The sequence below is a fragment of the Taeniopygia guttata genome, chromosome 20, assembly GCF_048771995.1.
Source record: "Taeniopygia guttata chromosome 20, bTaeGut7.mat, whole genome shotgun sequence".
NCBI lineage: Eukaryota > Metazoa > Chordata > Aves > Passeriformes > Estrildidae > Taeniopygia > Taeniopygia guttata.
The window spans coordinates 11,245,955-11,265,062 of record NC_133045.1 but is presented as its reverse complement, the minus strand read 5'-3'; the positions used below and the strand labels follow the sequence as shown (position 1 = coordinate 11,265,062).

The 19,108-nt window shown below is 42.6% G+C and overlaps 1 protein-coding gene across 4 annotated transcripts in view; it reads left to right on the top strand.

Annotated features, from left to right (window-relative positions):
- CDH4 (cadherin 4) overlaps positions 1-19,108 on the top strand; it is a 415,526-nt gene that overhangs the window by 143,868 nt on the left and 252,550 nt on the right. Inside the window, exon 3 of one of the 4 annotated variants that reach the window (XM_072917016.1) lies at positions 3,169-3,211. The exons of the other annotated variants lie outside the window; for them this stretch is intronic. Coding sequence (XP_072773117.1) covers positions 3,169-3,211 — 43 coding nt within the window. The remainder of the gene's footprint in view (positions 1-3,168; positions 3,212-19,108) is intronic. 4 annotated transcript variants of the gene reach the window in all.

Sequence of the window (19,108 nt, the reverse complement as noted above, 5' to 3'; positions counted from 1 at the left end):
CAGCAGCAGACCATAAAGATTGATTATACATTAAAAGCAATATTTGGGTGAAAAAATATGCTACACAGATTTTCAACTGTCTTTTCTCTAGCTGCTTTTGCTTTCTCCTCTCAGATGTACAAAAATGAGTGTTTCCAAGAAGGGCCACAAGCTTAGACACTGGTAGTATAATGATACCTAACACTTGGCATTTTACACCTTTGTAGCATTACACAAAAAAATGAATTCATTCTCAAAACACCTTTGAAAGAAGAGCTCTTTGAATATTGCATGTGGCATTAATGAACAATCATATTTGTAACTTATTTTTCATTTTACAGGAATACTTGTTCAAACAAGTTCTTGCTTACAAGGTGGCTCATGAATAAGAAAAACATTTGTAAATACTCAAGCAAAATACTCTGTGTGCTCAAGAGTTTGCATCAGTAGAATTTGATTGCTTTGAAATCTCTTTTGTTGATTAGGGAACAAAAGCAAATCCTGTTTTTAAAGGTTACTAGCACACAGCTCAAGGTGTAAATGATAGATACTCCAAGTAGTAATTGTGGCAAGTAAAATGTCATGAGACCTTTGGCTGGTATATGGTTGTGCATGGACCCAGACATTTTCCTAGTCGCTGTAACTTGTGCTTTAGAACCTACATTTTTATGAACTGCACTAAAAACCTTCCCCTTACACACAAATAATGATGCAGTTTGGCTTGAAAAACTCACCTTCAGAGTAAGAAAGAGAAATGTATAATGATTCATCTTTCCTTTCTCTAGCCAGAAATGGAAGGTGCACTAGAGGTGCAAGTTCTGGGAGAGGGAAACTTTGTGTCTTGCAATTTTGGGGGCTCTTGTTCAGGATGAACTGAACCATCCGTGCTGCTTGAGTTGAGTGTCAGTGCAGAGTAACCACAACAAGGAAAGGCAGAACAGGGATGTCCCAAAAAGCTGCAGAATTTGGAACTTTGCTCCCCCCAGTGTGTAGTTAGTGGTGCTGGTAGAAAGGCATTGTTTGGGGCTTCTCCCACAAACCAAAGTCGCTGCTTAGGACCATCTGAGGAAGCAAAGAGAAATAATTCCTTTAATGTCCCAATGATTCTGAGCGAGCAGCAGCCCTGCTTTCATTAGCACAGAGCAACAGGGCTTTCATTTCTCACCCTTTGAGTGCACACACCTTCTTTTAGTGCCTCACTGTGTTTATCCAAGAAGGGTTTTGATGTCTAGGGTTTTTTTTCCCTTCTCAATCAGTTTCAAATTTTCCATGTCTGGCACTTGGTGGGAGTTCCCCGTGCAGTAGCAGTCAGCAGACCTCCCATCCAAAATCCATCCAGCCTTCTCCAATCAGTTTATTTCAGGAAGACTCTTCCTTGGGAGCTTGTGTGCTAAACAATTCATTGGAACATGCTGTTGCTTCCTCTGAGGTGCTTCTGTACATAATTATTTTGGAGCAAACCTGCATGGAAATATGGCAGCTTTACTGCACAGCAATCCCCTGGCTGGAGCTGGGGTTTGGGTTATTTGTTTTTGCTGCTGAAGTAGTGCAAGTTTCTGGGTAATTATTGGGACAAAACATGACATTAGCTATTGCCACGTAATGTGACAGCTGGTCTGGGTCACCTGCACCACCAGGGAGTGGGTGGGAACAGAACTGTGTGCAGGAGGCATTGCCCATGTGTTGAGGAGGATGGGGGTTATTTAATAACTGATGCAAGAAGAAGTGAGAGCCTCGAGTGAATGTGGAAGGTTTCCAGTGTCGCCAGGATTGCAGGGAACAAGACATTTGTACAAAGCCTAAACTGAGAATGTACTTGGGAATTGAGCTTGTTCTCAAGTCGTCAAGCCACGTGTGTGCTGCTCCTGCTAGTGCAGCCCATTGTCTAATAAAGTTCATTGGTATTTTTCCAAAGAAATCCTGCTGACCACTTGCTGTAGATTGTGCTGTGCAATTGCTTGAAACCACAGTGTTCAATACTTGAAAATATTTGAAGTCCTAAATGTGGTTAGAGGTGTTTGCTTGCAGCGGACGAGGATTTTGCAGCAAACATCAGGGACGGTTTTTATCAGGAGATGCTGTTTGGCTGGTTCAGGTCTTGGAATCAGAATTCAAACCAGCCACTGCTGTGGTAATAGATTAGATTAAAATATTAAAATGCAGCTTCTCTATGATAATATAACATCCTTTCCCCCCCTGGTTCTGGGAACATACCTGAATATTTTTACCTAATAGAGATGCTGAAGGGTATCTGTGCTTAGGTGATAAGAGGATGGGGTTCAGACCCTAAACCTCAGAGATCCATTATCCACACAGCAACTTCACTGCAAAGACAGGAGCTATGTTGCCATCATGGCAATTCTAAACAGATTTCCAGCTGTGACCATAAAAAAAAGTCTTAAGGCAGGTTAGATGTAACTTGTGTTATTTTTTTTTTTTTTTTGGTTTTTAATGTGCTTCTTTCATATAACTTCCCAATTCATCTCTTTTAGAAGTCCATTGCATTAAATTCCTGAAGAGTCTTATCTTTTACATTCAAATGATGTATTAGCTTGGAAATAAATGCATGAATGCCAAAACAAATCAATGAAATGAAAGAATAAGAGGAATGAATCAGACAAACATCACTATAAATGGGAAACAATGAAACCATGGTCATTCCAATTCGACATCCATAAATTCATAGTGAGGCTGTGTATATGTTAAGTTAACCATGCATGTAAGTGTTTGTAGGGTTGAAATCTGAGTTAATTCTGTCACAGAAATGCACAATTAAATGCATACAAAAATTAAAGCACATGTGAGAAAATATATTAAAATGGATTCAAGTAAGCAAGACTTAAGTGTCCCCAAACTAATATTGTTGTGTAATTTCAGAACAGTTAAGAACCTATTTTTATATGTGTAGTACTGTATCTAAGCAACATTCTTTATAGGATGCTGTAATTGGGGAAAATAAGATTGTCTTCTTCAGAAGTGTAAAATGGTTGATATATTTTCCTTTATTTTTCATCTCCCTGAAACAAGGTGACTGCTAAGTCACTTGCTGTTATGGTGCAGATGGTTTTGAAGACACTAAAACAGGGGTCAGGAGACAGGTTCTCACTCTGTTAGTGACTTTCCAGGTTACCTTCAGTGACTTACTTCCATCTATTTTTTTTCCCCTCTCTTCTCCTTTGCTCTATATAGACACAGGTTTGGAGGGCATGGCTCCCTGTGGTTGGTTTCTATGGTATGTACTCTATGCTTGGCTCTTGTCCTTAGAATAGTTCTTGCTGTACTGCAGTAGTATCAGAAATGATGTTTAAAATTCCTCTAGTACCAGAGCAAAGCTCAGCTTTGTTTCTTCATCACCTTTCCCAGGGAAAAGTGATTTTTTCCCTAGGATCTTACAGCATAACACTATCCTTGTCTTCCTTCTGTGGCAGCAAAAAACCCTGCTGAAATTGGGAAAACACCAGTCAAAAACAATTGGTCAAAAACAATATAGACACAGTGCTTGGCAAGAATTGGTCTTTATGTTTTAGTAAAAATAAGCACCATTTGGAGAGTCCACAGCTGTAGAACTGGGGCTCATTTCTGGTTTTAATGTGTGTGAATTCCATGATAATCAAGTCAATGCCAAAACTTACCTTTGAACCACATCAGGAGGAAGAAAATAGATGCTATGCATAGCAGTAGTCCCAGAAGCCTGGCCCTGAAATTACCACTTTATGTTCGACAACCCCACCAGCTTTTGGATTTTTTAATCTTTCTACTCTCTTTTCTTTTCCCTTTTTTTGGGGAGGGGGGAGTAAAAATAAACCTGTGGAAAGAGGTGGCTGTTGTCACGCTGATCTGAGGTTTGAAAAATGGGAGTTGGTGGCGATTGGGCAGAGGCAGGAAGGTCTGGGTTTTCATCATTCTCTCCCACCACCTCTGTGTGCCCTCCATTTCCTGCAGAAGTCTATTCTGAGTGACCCAAAGGCAAAAGTGATATTGTAACACCAGGCAGCGAAGTCACAGGGATATAAATTATAAATCAGGTGGGCACTGGCTGTACTGCAGGGAGAGCTGGACATGTCCAGCAGCACTGCTGAGCGTGTCACCTGTCTGTAGTGGTCAGCAAACTGCTGTCCCCGGGGTAACTGCAGCAGGCAGCCCCTGGATGAGGCTTTTTGGCAGCCCACTGACCCCAGCTCCAGCACTAATCTCTGATCAGGAACCATCTGCTCAGTGCAGCCCAAGCGAGTAAGCACTTTTCTAACTGTCAGGGATGACCTGGAGAAACTCATGGGGGAAATAAAACCATCAGCCACTGATTGGAATACTGATAGCCATCATTTGGAGTGGTGCTGCAGGAAACCAAATTATGCCTGTGCTCCCTGCCTCGCTGCTCAGCAATATTGTCAATTTGAAGTTAAATCTTCTTGATCAATCCAGGCTCAATTTTGCCACCTTTTGTTGTATTGAATTATGTTTCCTAATGGGAACAGTCTCCTGTAATCCAGTGGCATGCATCACTTGGTAAGAAAGTGCAGAAAGGATGAGATGGTTTAAAAACAGTTTGTGTGTTTTCTTGCCTGACTTGGAGACAGCTCTGATTTGAGTTATTCTGCATGTCTGGAGTTACTTCCTTAGAGTGCAAGGAGTGGTGGTAGTCACACCTGAGCAGCACAGGGAGAGGAAGCAGAGTCACTTCCATTGTCTGTGGAGGAGAGATTTAGATTTTACTTTAATTTGCCATGGATGTGAAGCACAGGAGTTTCTGTAGTTGCTCTTCTTGGAGCAGGGAACAGAGTTTTTGGCAGTCATGTGTAAACCCATGGAAACCAAACACCTGAAACAGGGATCCTTTGTCAGTCAGCATCTGCCAGTGTACACAATTTCCTAAACATCTGTTCAGTCATTACCATATTAAATCTGCAGTACCACAAGTGTCTGCATGTTAAATCACAGATCTGTGTTTGAGATACCTTAATTGAGTTATAAATGTTATTTTATTACCTAGGTCACAGGACACAGGGAGAAATAAAGTTGTTTGTGAAAACTCAGAGCCAAATACCACAGTCCTCTCTTGGTGTTTGCTCTAGCTGGCTCCAGAATCAGCAACAGAGTGTTTGATCTCATGTGGCAAGGGTTGATGACAGTCTATTGACACCCCTAGTGCACTGTCACAGTGCTACCAGCCAACACAAACATGGCTCTTGGTGTCTATGGGACTGGTTTCCCTCTGCTGTCCCAGGAAAGAAAGTTTAAGAAGAAATTTATTTTTCTTTCATCTAATTCTAGGCATGGATCTCGGAAATTAAGTTGCTTCATGAATTTATAGGGTTGACTTTCAACCATATCATTTTACTGTGTCCTGTTGATGCAATGATTACTGATTGCAGGTGAAATAGTTTCTCTTTCCTGTTAAAAGAGTCTCCTTGCAACTTGTGCAATCACTTGTATCTTGGCGTTTATTCCAAGATTTACTTAATACCTATTTATATATATATATGGATCCTCTTCTCCTGAATAGTCCTGTAAATGCTGAAAAGCACATGAAAACCTCTTTGAAGTGGGAGAAGAGCTGAAGGATGGACTGTGTTTTTCTGGCTGTTTCATGGCCAGTGAGGGAATGCATGGAGAAGGGAGGTACATCTGACAGGACAAAATTATGAGAGATGCAGTGGGCTGAAGTGAGGAGATGTCTGAAGGGACTCAGGCACTGAGCTCAAGATGAAAGGGGGTATGTGGTGGGATAAGCAAGAACTAAATTGGAGCTGGGAAGGGTTTTCATGCAGGACCCCTCTGTTTTCCAGTTCTGGTGCTGTCTGGTGGCCCTGGTCTGTGCTTCAGCTCCTTGGTGGGACTGGCCCAGCCTGGGCTGAGCCTGTTGGGCTGTGCTCTCATCCTGCCTAGGCTGAGCCTGTGCTCAGTCCTGCCTGGGCTGTGCTCTCATCCTGCCTAGGCTGAGCCTGTGCTCAGTCCTGCCTGGGCTGTGCTCTCATCCTGCCTAGGCTGAGCCTGTGCTCAGTCCTGCCTGGGCTGGTGGCCGGGGGCACTCGGGTGCCAGCCGGGAGCGCATCCCCGGGGCAGATGGAGCACAGCTCCTGTGCCTTGGTGTCTCCATCACGGTCAGGGCACCGTGTACCTGGCTCCAGCTCCTTTGTGTGGGGGTGCAGGCCACTCATTTCTGACTGGGCTCTGTCTGGAGGCACGACCTGGCTCTGTTCCCACCTCCAGCGGGCTGGGAGTGATGAGATTTCTCTGGTGTGCCTCAGCCAAGGGCCGGGAGGAGGCTGATGCCAAGTCAGCACGTTGGCAGCTGCAGTTGGAAGATGCTGACCCATATATTGTGCTGTGGCAGCTCCTTCCTTCCCTGCCCTGCTCTGAGGATGCTGAGCCTGGCTCGTGTGCCTCCGTGCCGGGACCTGACTCTGGGCAGGGAGTTTGCAGCCACAGACCGAGCAGCTGGAATTTAATCACTCCAGCTACCCTTGATTAAAGCCCTGAATGCCCCTATCTACTGGCCAAGTCAGTGTTAGCCCAGTCCTGCAGATGGTGAAACTGAGACACGAGGAGGTTAAGTAACTTGCCCAAGGCTGTGCAGTGAGTGGTGACAGATCTCGGATTGGAGCTGCGAGTTCTTGGCTGGCAGAGGCTCCCACAGGCTGCTGGACGGGGCTGCCCAGCACAGTGCCCAGGCCTGCTGCTCACAGCAGAGCTCTCCCAGCCAGAACATCTTGTCTCCCATCTCCAGGGGAAAAGCTCCTGTCCTCTCAGCACAATCAAATCATTGAATGTTTTGGGTGTTTGTTCATTTATGGGTTTAGTTTTAACTGTTACTTCAGGTTCCCCAATCCTCCCAGGATCACCTAGCTGATCATAAAGGATATCTTATTATTTATATCAGGAAAGTCTATAGGTGTGGAATAGCTCTCCTTGTTCACATCTTGCCTTGCACAAGAGGCTGTTACTTTTCAGAGATACTTCAGAGATGCTTAGTGCTGTAGAGGCCACCTCCTCCTGTTACAGGCAGTTTCACTTCTCCCCAGTTAAATTCCCAGCCCGCTCCAGAGTTGTGTTCCTCCTGTGCTGTCCAGGGCAGGCTCCATCACTGCTGTGTGATGCTTTCCCAGCCCATCACAGCTCCCCACAGCACAGTGAGAGCCCAGAGTGCAGCAGAGCCTCTCCACCCTCAGCTTTGTGTCCTTGGGGGTCCTGTGCCAGCTGCAAAGGAAAGTCAAGGTGCTGCTTGTGAAGCTGCTCCAGCTCTGTTTCCTGCCAGGTGCCACAGCTCAGCTGGATCAGGCTCTGCCCCACACACTTGTGTTGGATGCCCCAAGCAGTGTTGTTTGAACACAGTGGGATGCACCCCTCAGATGCTGGAGAGAGGCACCATTTGCCTCTCATACTTCCCACTGCAAAACAACTTGGTTATGTGACAATCTCCTTAGGGTTAAAAACACTAAAAAAAACCCAAAAATTCATTTAAGTGATTTTAACACCATGGGAGGATGACAAAGAGCAGAATGTGGCTCCTGGCGACCAGGCTTTCCCTGCAAACTCTGCTTCAGGTGGTTTAAATGCTTTCCTCTTTCATCCTGCATGTTCTGCATCTTCACATCCAGCCTCCTGCCACTCTGACAATGGGAAATGTCAGAAGAGAAGGATTATTCCTGCACTAGCTCCAGCCCCACTGGAAGCAGGCAGTGCCAGGAACGTTAGGCAGATGCCAGTGCTGGCGAGAGTGCCAGCTCCGTTTTGCTGGCCCAAAAGGTTCAGGTAGGTTGAGTAAGCCTTGGATAAGGACCCGAGCTGCTGGGTGCTCGTCTGAACTGACAGCCAAACTGTCTGAGGTCTGCCTGGTGCATCTTGAGACCAGATGCAAACCCATATTGTGCTTGCAGGGCTGCAGGGAGAGCTGGCCCAGCTTGTTCCTGCACGCTCAACATCTATGAGGATGTTCGCTCCCATTATTTAGCAACATTTTACTATTAGATCACAACTTTAAAAGAAGCGTTTCTGATTGCTTGTTTTCGTCTGCTTTATTCTCTATTCACTTCCTCGGGGCTGAGTAAATAATTCAAATATTTTTCTTTGAGGAATTCTTCATTAAAGATTCGACCACAAAATCCTTAGAGTGGTTCCATATTTGAAATTATTTGTAAAAGTCTTTGATGCATCTTTCTGGGGTTTGTTTTCTTTCTGCATCACAATTACTGCTGAATTTTGTAGTACTGAGTTTTTGTATCATCCCGTGTTTAAGTTTCTTTTTCTGTATTTGACTCTTACACAATAACCCAGCAAAGTATAAACTAAAATTTAGAACTGAATACACAGTTGGAAGTTATTTACAAGCTCAAAATCTGTTGCTGTGTTCCTCGATGTTAGCTGCAAACTCTGAATGCTTGCCTGTTTGTAGAGTGGGAACAAAAGCTTTTTAAATACTGTTGAGCTGAAGCTGAATCTCAGCATTCAGATTCAAAAAACCTTTTCCCCTCATTCTCTCTCACTCTAATTTCTATTGTAGTCCAGATTTATATATATAGAGTTTATCTGTAAATCTGATTGCATTTACCCTGCTGTAGTTTTCTGTGTTCACAATCCATAAATATATTATTATGCCAGCAATATACAGATACCCATCACTTTGCTGTTGGGGAGCAGAGAGCACAGAGGAGGAAGAGAAGGCAAGAGAGAGATGATTCTGCCCCTCAGCAGGAAAAAATGCAGGTTTTTTCCCCACTTCTTATCCACAGCAGCTTCTTCCCCATGTTATCTCAGCATGCAATGACAGCCACATCAAGGGAACCAATAATACTTGCTGTCCCCAAAACAAATACATAAACAAATAAAAATCCCTATCTAAGAGCTTGAGATGGAAAGAAATACAATATGAAAGAGAATTAAATTCCAAGCCCAGGTATGCTTCAGGCATTCCAGGGCAAAGAATTGCTTTGTTCTGGATGGGGCTTGAGGGAAGCAGGGGCCACCGTTTGTCATCGTCAACACTTGAAGTTTGGAGAGTGAAAATGTTTTCAGAAGGGAAGTGATACCATTGCTGGTTTGGCAGAGCAATAAAGGGAATGCTCAAATGTACCAATTAAAGGGTGTGAATGGCATTTTTATGGCCTCTTTCTCCTGCACTCTCAGCACTGGATGCAGCCTGTATGGTAAGCGTGATCTGGTCGGACATTATTCACTCTGATTTATATTCTTTAATTAAAGGCTTTTAACATTTAATTATATTGGGAAAGTAGCATTGGTGCTTAGGTCAGTTTATGGTACAGAAAATAATCTTATTTTTATTTTCTAGGCTGTGATTGCAAAGCAGAATCTCCCCAAGTGGGCAAACCTCCCAAAACATTAGGTGTGCAGAACTGTGCATGCACTTGCACAGCTTGCACAGTAACTCAATTTTTGCACTTACCTGCTTTGAATGCATAATCACATTAATTACTTGGGCAAGCTAGCTATGAATTATGCATATTTTTACAATCAGTGGTTGAACTGTATGCTTGTAAATATAACTGAGCTTTTCCTAACTGTAGTATATAATGTAATGAGAAAATTATCTGTGGAGTGGTAAAGTGGTAGCTTCTATATTGCCAGGAAGGATTTCCAGCATGCAGCAATTCTAGCTGTGAACATATCTGATTAAATTACATGAATGAAAGTTGAATCAGTAAAAAGTGTTTTCATCTTCTTACTGAAGGCCAGAATTTTCAAGCTGGGTGTTCAGGATTCTCTACCAATTTTTCTCTTCATTGTAATCCCCCCAAATAATATAAATAAAAGATCATGAAAAATTGATACATATTTAACAATTAAGAAGAATAATCCAAATTATGACCCTCCAATTGTACAGTGCATGTTTAGCTTCCAGGAGGTGGGTGTATTCTGCAAGTCTGCTTAGATTTTTATCTTAAATTCTTGGACACTAGCCTACCCTTCCAAAACTCTCAACACAAAACCATTACACAGGTTGTCCCTATCCATGTGCCAAAAGCTCTTGAAGCAGAAAATGGGGAAAATGAGGGCTGCAAAGTATCCACACTTCTGTCCTACACTGGGACCGGGGGATTATCCCTTTTGTTCCTGTCACTGTTATATTTCCTACCTTTGATATCATTCCTCCTTGCGCATCTCCATTTTTTTTTCACTTGATTAAGTGTTTAATTTGAATATTAGGGCAAGACTTTTTCATTCATGACATGATGTCACGATTTCCAGGCACTGCATATGCTGCATTGCTAGGTAGCACTTAGCAATGTTTGGATCCCCATCTGTTACCTCAGTTTGGCACATTGTGCCTGCACTTTAAGCTCCAAAATGTTGTGACACTGCTTCCTACGTTCCTGGGTGCCAGGTGGATTGGAGCCATTCCTCGAAGGATGTGCATGTGCAGTGTAAAGGAGTAAATAACTTGGAATGGGCATTTGTCCTTGCTGTGAGGGTGTCATTGTTCAGTACCCAGCACAGCCCGAGCCAGCCACTTCCCAGAGTATTACTCCAGCTTCCTGCTAATTATTTGCTGAAAAGATGACAGCTCTTTGGACATTGACTGTGTTTGGGTATTTCAGTAAACTGCTCACGTCTCTTACAGCAGAGTTCTTTCCTACTGCCACACCTTAGCACATGGCAGAAGTACATGGTTCTATCAACAGTGTAAACTTACCAGCACTTTTTTGCTGGTTTGGTAGTCCCCCACAGCCAGTGTGTTGTTATGTCTGTGTTTTCCATGTGGAGTTAGGGAGAGCTACACCCCTCCTTGTCTTCGTGCCATTTCTGCCAGCTGATGAGTGACGTGGTAAAGCTTTGGGACAGTTCTCCTTTCTGCTTCTCAAGATATCTTTGCCATTTCATTTTCCCTCTATACCTTCTCAGTTTGTTAAAACTTAAAAGCCATCTTTCTCCTTTTTTTGCCTCTTTTTTTTTTTTTTCCCCTGGTTTGAGTGGAGGGTTGGGCCAGATGGTGTCCCAAGGTCCCTTCCAACATCAAGGATTCCACAGTGCTCTTCCTCTCGTGCTCTTCTTGCCTCTCCTCTTACTGCAAGGAGCACCTTGTGGGCACCTTGTCAGCTTTAGGGAGCTGTCAGCACTGGAGGGGAGAAGTCAGAAGAAAGCATTTCCATTATTTTACACAAAAATGATGAAATCCCCTCAAAATAACTTCACTAACAGTGACCTAAATACTCAGTTCTGTCTGTATTTCTCTTAAAATTCATCAGAATTTAACTCCCTGTCGTGTTGGTATACTTGAGAATTGGGTTAAAAGAACTTGAAACTGGAGGAGATAATAGACCAGTTTGTAGACAGTACAAATATTTCAGTACTGACCCATTTCCAGCACATTATTTTTAGTGTACGACATTTCGTATCACTTTGCATTGAGATTTGATGTGACAGTATTAATAAACTTTAAACAAGGAGAACAAGAGGAGGAAGAAAAAAGACTTTCTCTTTTTGGGCAAATACTGTTTAAAATCTGATGGACTGAAGGAGCCAGGGATAGGGAGCAGGAGAGCAGCACCCTCAGGGGTTGGAGTTTCCCTTATACCTGTAAGAAGCTGTGGTGTAACACGATGGCACATCTAACCAAAAGCTCTCAAAACCATTCCATAATTTAGCAGTCAGTGCCTGGAGAGCCCAAGGGATTTAAGTACAAACAGTGGAATTAGCAGAATCCCATTAATGGAGAGATTAACAGGGCTGGAAGAAAGGAGTGTTTTCCATAAGCTGTTTGGGGTGCTGCTGCTCTGTGTCACCTGCATCTCCTGACAGCAGAGTTTGACTCTGTCCTGGAGGGATGGGCAGTGACAAAGCCAGAGCTGGCTGCAGCAAACAGGGAGAAGCAGTAGGAGATAAGGAGGAGATATCTGCTCTTGGGCAGAAGGTGGAATGGTGCCTGTGCTGCCACTGCAGTGCCAGGTCCTGGGGAAAGGCAGGCGGCTTATCCTCAGGAATTCAGCTCTCATGTTTTCACCACTGCTGTGATGGAATCCTCTAAAACACAGGTCCAAGAATTACTTTTTTTCCAGATACTTTTTTTCTGATTTTTCTTACTTTTTATTGAGCTGCTGAGCAGAGCTTAACGGTGGTGACACATTTGAGAGTTTATGGGTGAGACTGGGGAAGGCCAGCAAGGCAGATATCCTTGTGGGAGTCTGCTATAGATCACCCAACCAGGATGAAGAGGTGGATGAAATATTCTATGAAGAGCTAGGAGGAGTCTCACAACTCTTACCCCTTTTTGTCATGGGGGACTTCAACTTTCCAGATGTCTGCTAAAGAAACAACAGGGTTGGTCTCTTCTCCCAAGTGACATGTATGCTCTCCCTTTTCTTCCAAAGGAATTAGAGTCCAAATGATGTTTATTCCCTGCAGTCCAGGTCATAATTGAAATACAGTTTTGAAAAATTGAAGTTATTTGTCTTTTCAAATGTTTGGTCCTTTGGATTTTTTTCCCAGTGTTTGCACTGTGTAGATGTTCACTCTGCAGAGGAAGTAACAGAGCCAAAAAACTTGACTCTAAAAGAATTTTCTTTATAATAAATGTTTGATTTGGAGTTGTTACCTGATTAACCTTGTTGGGCTTTCTGCCCGACTGTAGCTGTCACCAAAACCAGAAAATGAATGCTTGATGGAATTGAAAATCTTATGATTTGGGCAACAATTGAATTGCTGTCATCCTGTCCTGTTGTATCTAAATAGTAATTACATTCTTCCTGCAATTTGTGATTGGAAACGCTCTGTGTTTCTTAAGTGGAGCTAAAAAGTGGACACACACCTGATGCTAGAAAAACCTGTGACATTTCATAAGAAGCCATTTTTTCTTAGACAATTACAAAGCAGAAGGGATTTCAGCACTGAGAAGAACGCATATTATTGGCTGAACAAATGCATATTATTTGCTAGAGAAACAGGCCAGTGTAAGGAGCACTTCAGCATCTTTTTGCTTTAGCTGTAAAATACCAATTTCTGTTTTCTTAAATACTAACACTGTCTGTGAGTAGTATTTAAGTCAAATAAATCTGTTATGGATATTCATCCAAAGCAAATTCCTGCTGTTCCAGAGAGGAACTTTTTCATCTACTTGAGTGCTCAGTTTTGCTCTACCCTGACCAGCTGTGTGTTTCTTGCTGTATGGGGGGAAGGGGGTTCAGACAGGAATGTACAAAGAGATCTGAAGTTGACCAAAAATGTGAGCAGCTTGAAATATGACTTGCCTTGCCCTTAACTCATTCCTTTTGAGAAAAGAAGTGCTACTTTCTGAATGATAAAACTGCACAGCCTGAAAAATACATTAGAGGAGATTTTGGGGGTACCTGGCTGACTATATAGTGGGAAAAGTTTTGAAATTCAGGTTCCATTGAAAATAATTCCTTGTTTTGATTTTTTGAATGAGTCCTCTGAAAATGTACAACTAGTAAATTAAAGCCATTATGAGATGCTTTTATTTGTTAATTGTGGAGGTTTGGTGTGCTGTTGGCTTCCCTGTGACCTGCTGTTCTCAGTACAGCTTTTGTCTAAAGGCCGTGGTGGTGCTAAATTGGTGCAGTTTCTGTCTCATGTATTTACTGTACATTTAGAAACCACTGAGCCACATTTAATCCAGGTTCACAATCCAAGTGTCTGCATTTCCAAGGATATGCTCAGCCTGCCTCTAAATGTATTGCAACTCATGGCTTATTCCAAGAGGGTTTTTTCTTGTGGATTGCTTTTCTGTAGTACATAGGCAAATAAATTGTCAAATGCCCAGAAAAGTGCTGTGAGCACAAGCACATAATTAGTTTTAGGTAAAGCAGTTATTAAAGTGACTGGGTGAGTTCCTTAAGAGCCGTGTCACTGATCCCCAGGGTCCTGGGCTGCTGTGGCATCCCGATGTAGCCACCCTGCATCTGGGAGAGGAACCAGCTGCAGAAATGGTGTGTGAGCTCTCCTAAAGGCTGTGGGCACTGAAAAGCTGTGCTGAAAAAAGAAAAGGGTTGTCTGAAGTGATAGAACATCTCAGGGACTGCAAGTGGTTTCAAGCACTCTTTCCCTTTCTTAGATCAGTTTAAATTCACTTCCTACCTTTCAGTAAGTAGGAGCTGAGTTTTAATTGTGGTTGCCTATGGGTCAGCTGCAGGTTGGGGTGTGATTGATTGGGTCCTCCAGAGCAAGCCCAGATGAACGCAGGACAGTCAGCAGGAGCAAGCTCAGGCCAATTAGCTCCCAGTGCTATCGGCAATGCTATGGGAAATCCATTTTTTTATCAGTAAGACTGCAGCTTGCATCAGCAGTCTCCATTCCTCGTAAGCAGATCATTGACTTATAAATTCTTCTGGTATCTTTGGGATGTTTTTGTCTTCCAACCTATTGCATGTACTAAATTTGAAGGGACATACCAGTAGCTGTGGGAATGGCAAAGCTAATATTTTCTTTCGAAGTATTGTGTTATATGTCAGCTGAAACAGCAAATGCATTTTTGCAGTGTGTTTTGCTGTCAGAGGGTTGCATACAAGAATCAGCACATGCTCCCACTAGCATCCTGTGTTCCTCCTTCTAATTTAATGGGGTAAATTATCAAGGTTCCTAAAACCAGGCTGAAAACTCTGTTATGTATTGCTGCTCGTTTAGGAAGCAGTAAAGCTTAGTAAGTCAAGGCAATTGATTAAGCATCTCTCCTAAATTATAACAGAGCAGATTTCCATGCTGTGTCACTGGTAACATGTTTATGGCATTGAGTATTCACTGCTGCATCCTTCAGCTGAAATACATCTGGATGCCTGAGGAGCGTGTGTGGGACTTGGTGCTGAAAATCCCCCTGCTGAGCAGGGGGCTGGAATTGGTGTCAGCCAGGACTGTTGAAATTCTGGCACACCATCCCATGCAATTAATTCTATGCCTAATGCCCTGTCCCTGCTGGGAAGTTGGCCTCATAGTGCAGCCCTTTGCCAGCAGTCAGTCATCCAGCAGTAAGAGATAACCCACCACCACTCCCCTTCTCACAGCTGAAGGACGTGGCTCCTACACGTGCCCCGAGTAACCCTTCTGTTCTCCACTTGAAAGGTTTTTGTCTATTTGGTACTTTAAACATCCTTAATCACTTAAAAATGCTTGTTTGCGTTGTCTTTCTGAAAATTTTGCTAAAAAAAAGGCAAGCTAGGAAAGACAGCAAGGAAATGCGAATTGATTCTTAAGGTTGTAAAGTATGGAATGGAACAAGAAAATTAGGACCTCCTTGGTCTAGAGAAGTTTTAGAGCAGAGCTAATAATAGTGTGGAAACCATTTCAGTGCATCACCACATCTAAAAAATGCCCAGAGCCCAAGGATATTGCATGTACACCACTACACACCAACATTTCCATGCCAATATGCTTGAGTTACTCCCACATAAGTGATTAACAGGTAAATTAACAAGTGTATTTAATGTGTGGTCATAGAAGTGAATGTGCATTTGATGTGTTTTCCAAGAAAGTTGAGCTTTACAGGCCAGCACACTGATGGGACTTTGGACAAGCATCTTGTAAAAGCAAGTCAAATGATAGGAGAAGATCATTTCTCATCTGCATTTTCAAGTGCATAGGTTGTTATTTTTCTGACAGCCCCATCATTTATTATCTGTGCCATATTTTTTTGACTGTAAAATATTGTTATTTCCCCATGATCAGCCAATTGTTCTGTAAGGGCTGTCTTTCATCAATCCATGTACTCTGTCAGACACGGGAGGCCTGATCCAGGCTGGGAGCCAATCATGTTGCTGCTGGCAATAAGATACACAATAAGATTTATTCTTCTAATGAGAAGAAATGAATCCATCAACACTATAAGAGAAACAAATGCACCTTCTTGCATCATCAAGGGACACTCATATTTTCAATAGTGATAGATGGGCATTTGAAGTACAAAGATATTTTATCCTTATTATCAGTCCCTGTCAGCTGGGGCTAAATGTCATTTCCTGTGAGTTGGATTAAAGCAAGGACAAGCAAAAAGAGATTGAGGTTTTCAGTAGATTAGACATGTTTGCACTCACAGATCCTTTTAAACAAAGTGTTTATTGTTTGAACATTTTCAAGATGTTCTGCCTTTGTTGTGATTTGCCTCAGGTTACTCAAATTGCACTTTTAATGCAGAAGTGATGGAAGCAAGCACTGGTTAGCCCATATCCCTGGTGGGAGGTTTACAGCTACAGAATACACACCCTGATTTTTGCTGGGGTGCTTGCTTTTGGATGAATGCAACTGGGGAGAGTCAGCCCTTCCCTGGTACTTTCTATCCCATCTCAATGAATGTAGGATTGCAGATTATTCACACAGACCCTGGGAGTTAAAAGGACTGTATGTATTAAGTATGCAGCTGTTCTATGACTAATTTATGCCTTAATACTTTGCTTTTATCACGAGTGGTGGCGTGAAAACAGTGAGTAAGATGTTAACAAGAGGCTCTGTCTTGTTTTTGAAATCTCCTGGTAATGTCTCAATTCAGGCATTTTAATTTGGGTGGTTTTCCTTCATGTTACAAAGATAAGGCAGAGGAGGAAGGGCATATTTTTGTCCTCTGGCTGTGAAAAAAGTTTTTCTCAAAAGAGAGTTATGTGGGAGCAAGAAGCATCTTTGCTCCTGCTTAAGAACTGCTTTGGGTCAAGTAGTGAGCAGGTTGGTATCAGCTCTCTAAGCACTGGCAGATATTTTATCTTGGTGCTTTTTAAAAGTGCATGGTTGACATTTGGCTCCAGAGATGAGATGTTTTCGTTTGTCCAGATGTCTTGGATATATTCGTGGCTAGGATGTCTTCCCTGGGGTGTTGGTGCTGCTGAGCAGCTACAGACACAGGAACAATTGTAATTGCTGTGTTTTCCCTGGCAAAACCCGCACCTCGAATAACCCTTGGACAGCGCTTGGAAATGAGAAGTATCACAATAAGCACTGTCGGGGAAGCAGATAAATCAGAGGCAGAGGAGCAGGAAAGGGCAGGCAGAGTGAGAGGAGGAACCAGAGGGCTCTGGGGAGGGAGGTGGCTCTGTGATAACGTCCCCAGTGCCACCTCGCCGTGGGCTGGGGGTCAGCGGTGCCGATAACCCAGGGCTGAGCACACGCTGCTTCTCCTGCCTCTTGCTTTTCTCAGCCTTTTCATTAGGCTGGAATAATGCTCAGGTGCTCCTGCTAGGCATTGTCATGTTTTTCTTAGCTAGATTTAAACATACAGTACCTAAAATGTTCAAATTGGTGAAGTAATCTCCGTGCAAGTGGAGCTCAGCTCTGCTTCCCATCCTAATGCCTCTGAAACAGAAGCATAATGCTTATTTTCCCTGTGCCTGTCTGCCTCCCCAATAAGGAAGACCCTTGCATTTGAGTTGGTTCAAGTCCAACAGTGCCAAAATGTATTTTTGTGAAATAAAATAGCTAATTAGATCACATAAACTTTCAGAATGTAAAAAATGAGACTGTAAAACAAGCAGCTGTGCACTTGAGGTTCATCCAACCTCTTCTGCACAAGTTGCATTTTGATCAGCCTGAAGACTGGGAGTTCATGGCATTCCCCCTTTCTGTGATCCAGGCTCAGGGATGTTCTTGAGGAACTGCCTTCTTTAAAAAATGAAGTATTTAATTCAATTGGGCAGCAGCATCTTACCATCTTGTAAACATCAATCCAAATTCACCTCTCTTTGCTATGCAGAAATGATGTCTCTCTAAAAAAATTTATAGCCATCATGTCTCTAAAGGAGCATTCTCCACAAAATGAGAATTCAGAGCTTAGTCTCCTTAATGTGGGAAGGAAGAATGCTGCCACCTCTCCTTGTGCAAGGTTCTTATTAAGAATGGATTTGCAAGAAAGGAAAGGAATGTCTTTCAGAGGTATCAGTTCCTTACTGCTGTATTCTGGCATGTACTAAATAACTCTTTGCCAGACAGAGTATTTATCATTATCCCTGCATTCCCACTAATGCTGCAGAGTGCCTTGACCTCCCAAATTGTGTTCCCCAAAGATGGGAGATGTCTCTACATCCTGCCCTCACAAGGACTGGCTTCTGGTTGATGCTTTGTCTTCTGCTGGCCCAGACTGTTTAGCCAGGAGGGATTTCATAAATAGGTGTGCTGACAAAACAGCTTAGACCTCATCAATTCCCAAATTAATGTGACCAGGCTTAGACACAGCAGAGCAGGTGTGCAGAGCTTGGCTGTCCTCAATTCCCAACTTCCCACCTCCAATGCACGGGGAGTTTCTTAAAATGCAGAGAGGCCCCAGCATGTGCTACCCAAGCCCAGATTTCTCTTTACTTTTCCAGAGGTTTATGTACTTGCTGAAAAAATTATTACTGTTCTGAAGAGTTTGCATCATCAATATTTGCATTTGTTTGTAGAAGTGTCTTAAAGAATTAAAAAGGACTGTGGCACACACAAGCAGTTACTGTTCTGAGGGGGAAAATAACTTGCAAGATACAGTTATTAGTGTCAGGATTTGATTTCCTTTTTTTAAACAACTTAGCTTCTGAAATTACGAGGCGATGTCAGTGATAATTAGAGAATTCTTAGATTCACAGTGCAATCAACAAGTCATTTGTATAGTTTTCCTTTCCATTCTGAACAGTTTTAGAAAGACAGAAAATCATGTGTTTATAGAGATACATGTATAATAATATGTATTTGTGCTTAATGTCTGCTAATCTCCATACTTCATAGAAAGAAATAAACCCAAGTTTTTCTGAACAGTTTTCTTCTTTTGAGGACTTTTGCATCTGACGTCGAACATCCCCCTGTGTTCTGCAGCTGTTATTTTTTACCATGTATTCATTTCCATTCACTGACAATGTGCTACTCTGAGACCTGTGCATGTAAACTGCTCTTGAGAACACTCAGTGCTCAGAAGTCCTATTGAAATCAATATGAGAATAGAGAACAAATACTTGCCAATTTGAGCTCTGGGTGCTTACAAATGCAGCTGTAGTGTGGGAAAGATTAGAAAAGCTCAAACATTTCTGCTATTATATTTCTATAGAAATGTGCCATAATAATGTGGAATAAATATGTGGGAAGAAAATCCATACTTCAGCTTAACTGCCTCGGGTAATTAATATTATCATCATCATTTTATGGATAGAAAAAAAAAAAGGCAGTAGAGGAGCTGTAGTTTCCCCAAGGCAGAAAAGTACATTTAGAGCTGATGCTGAAA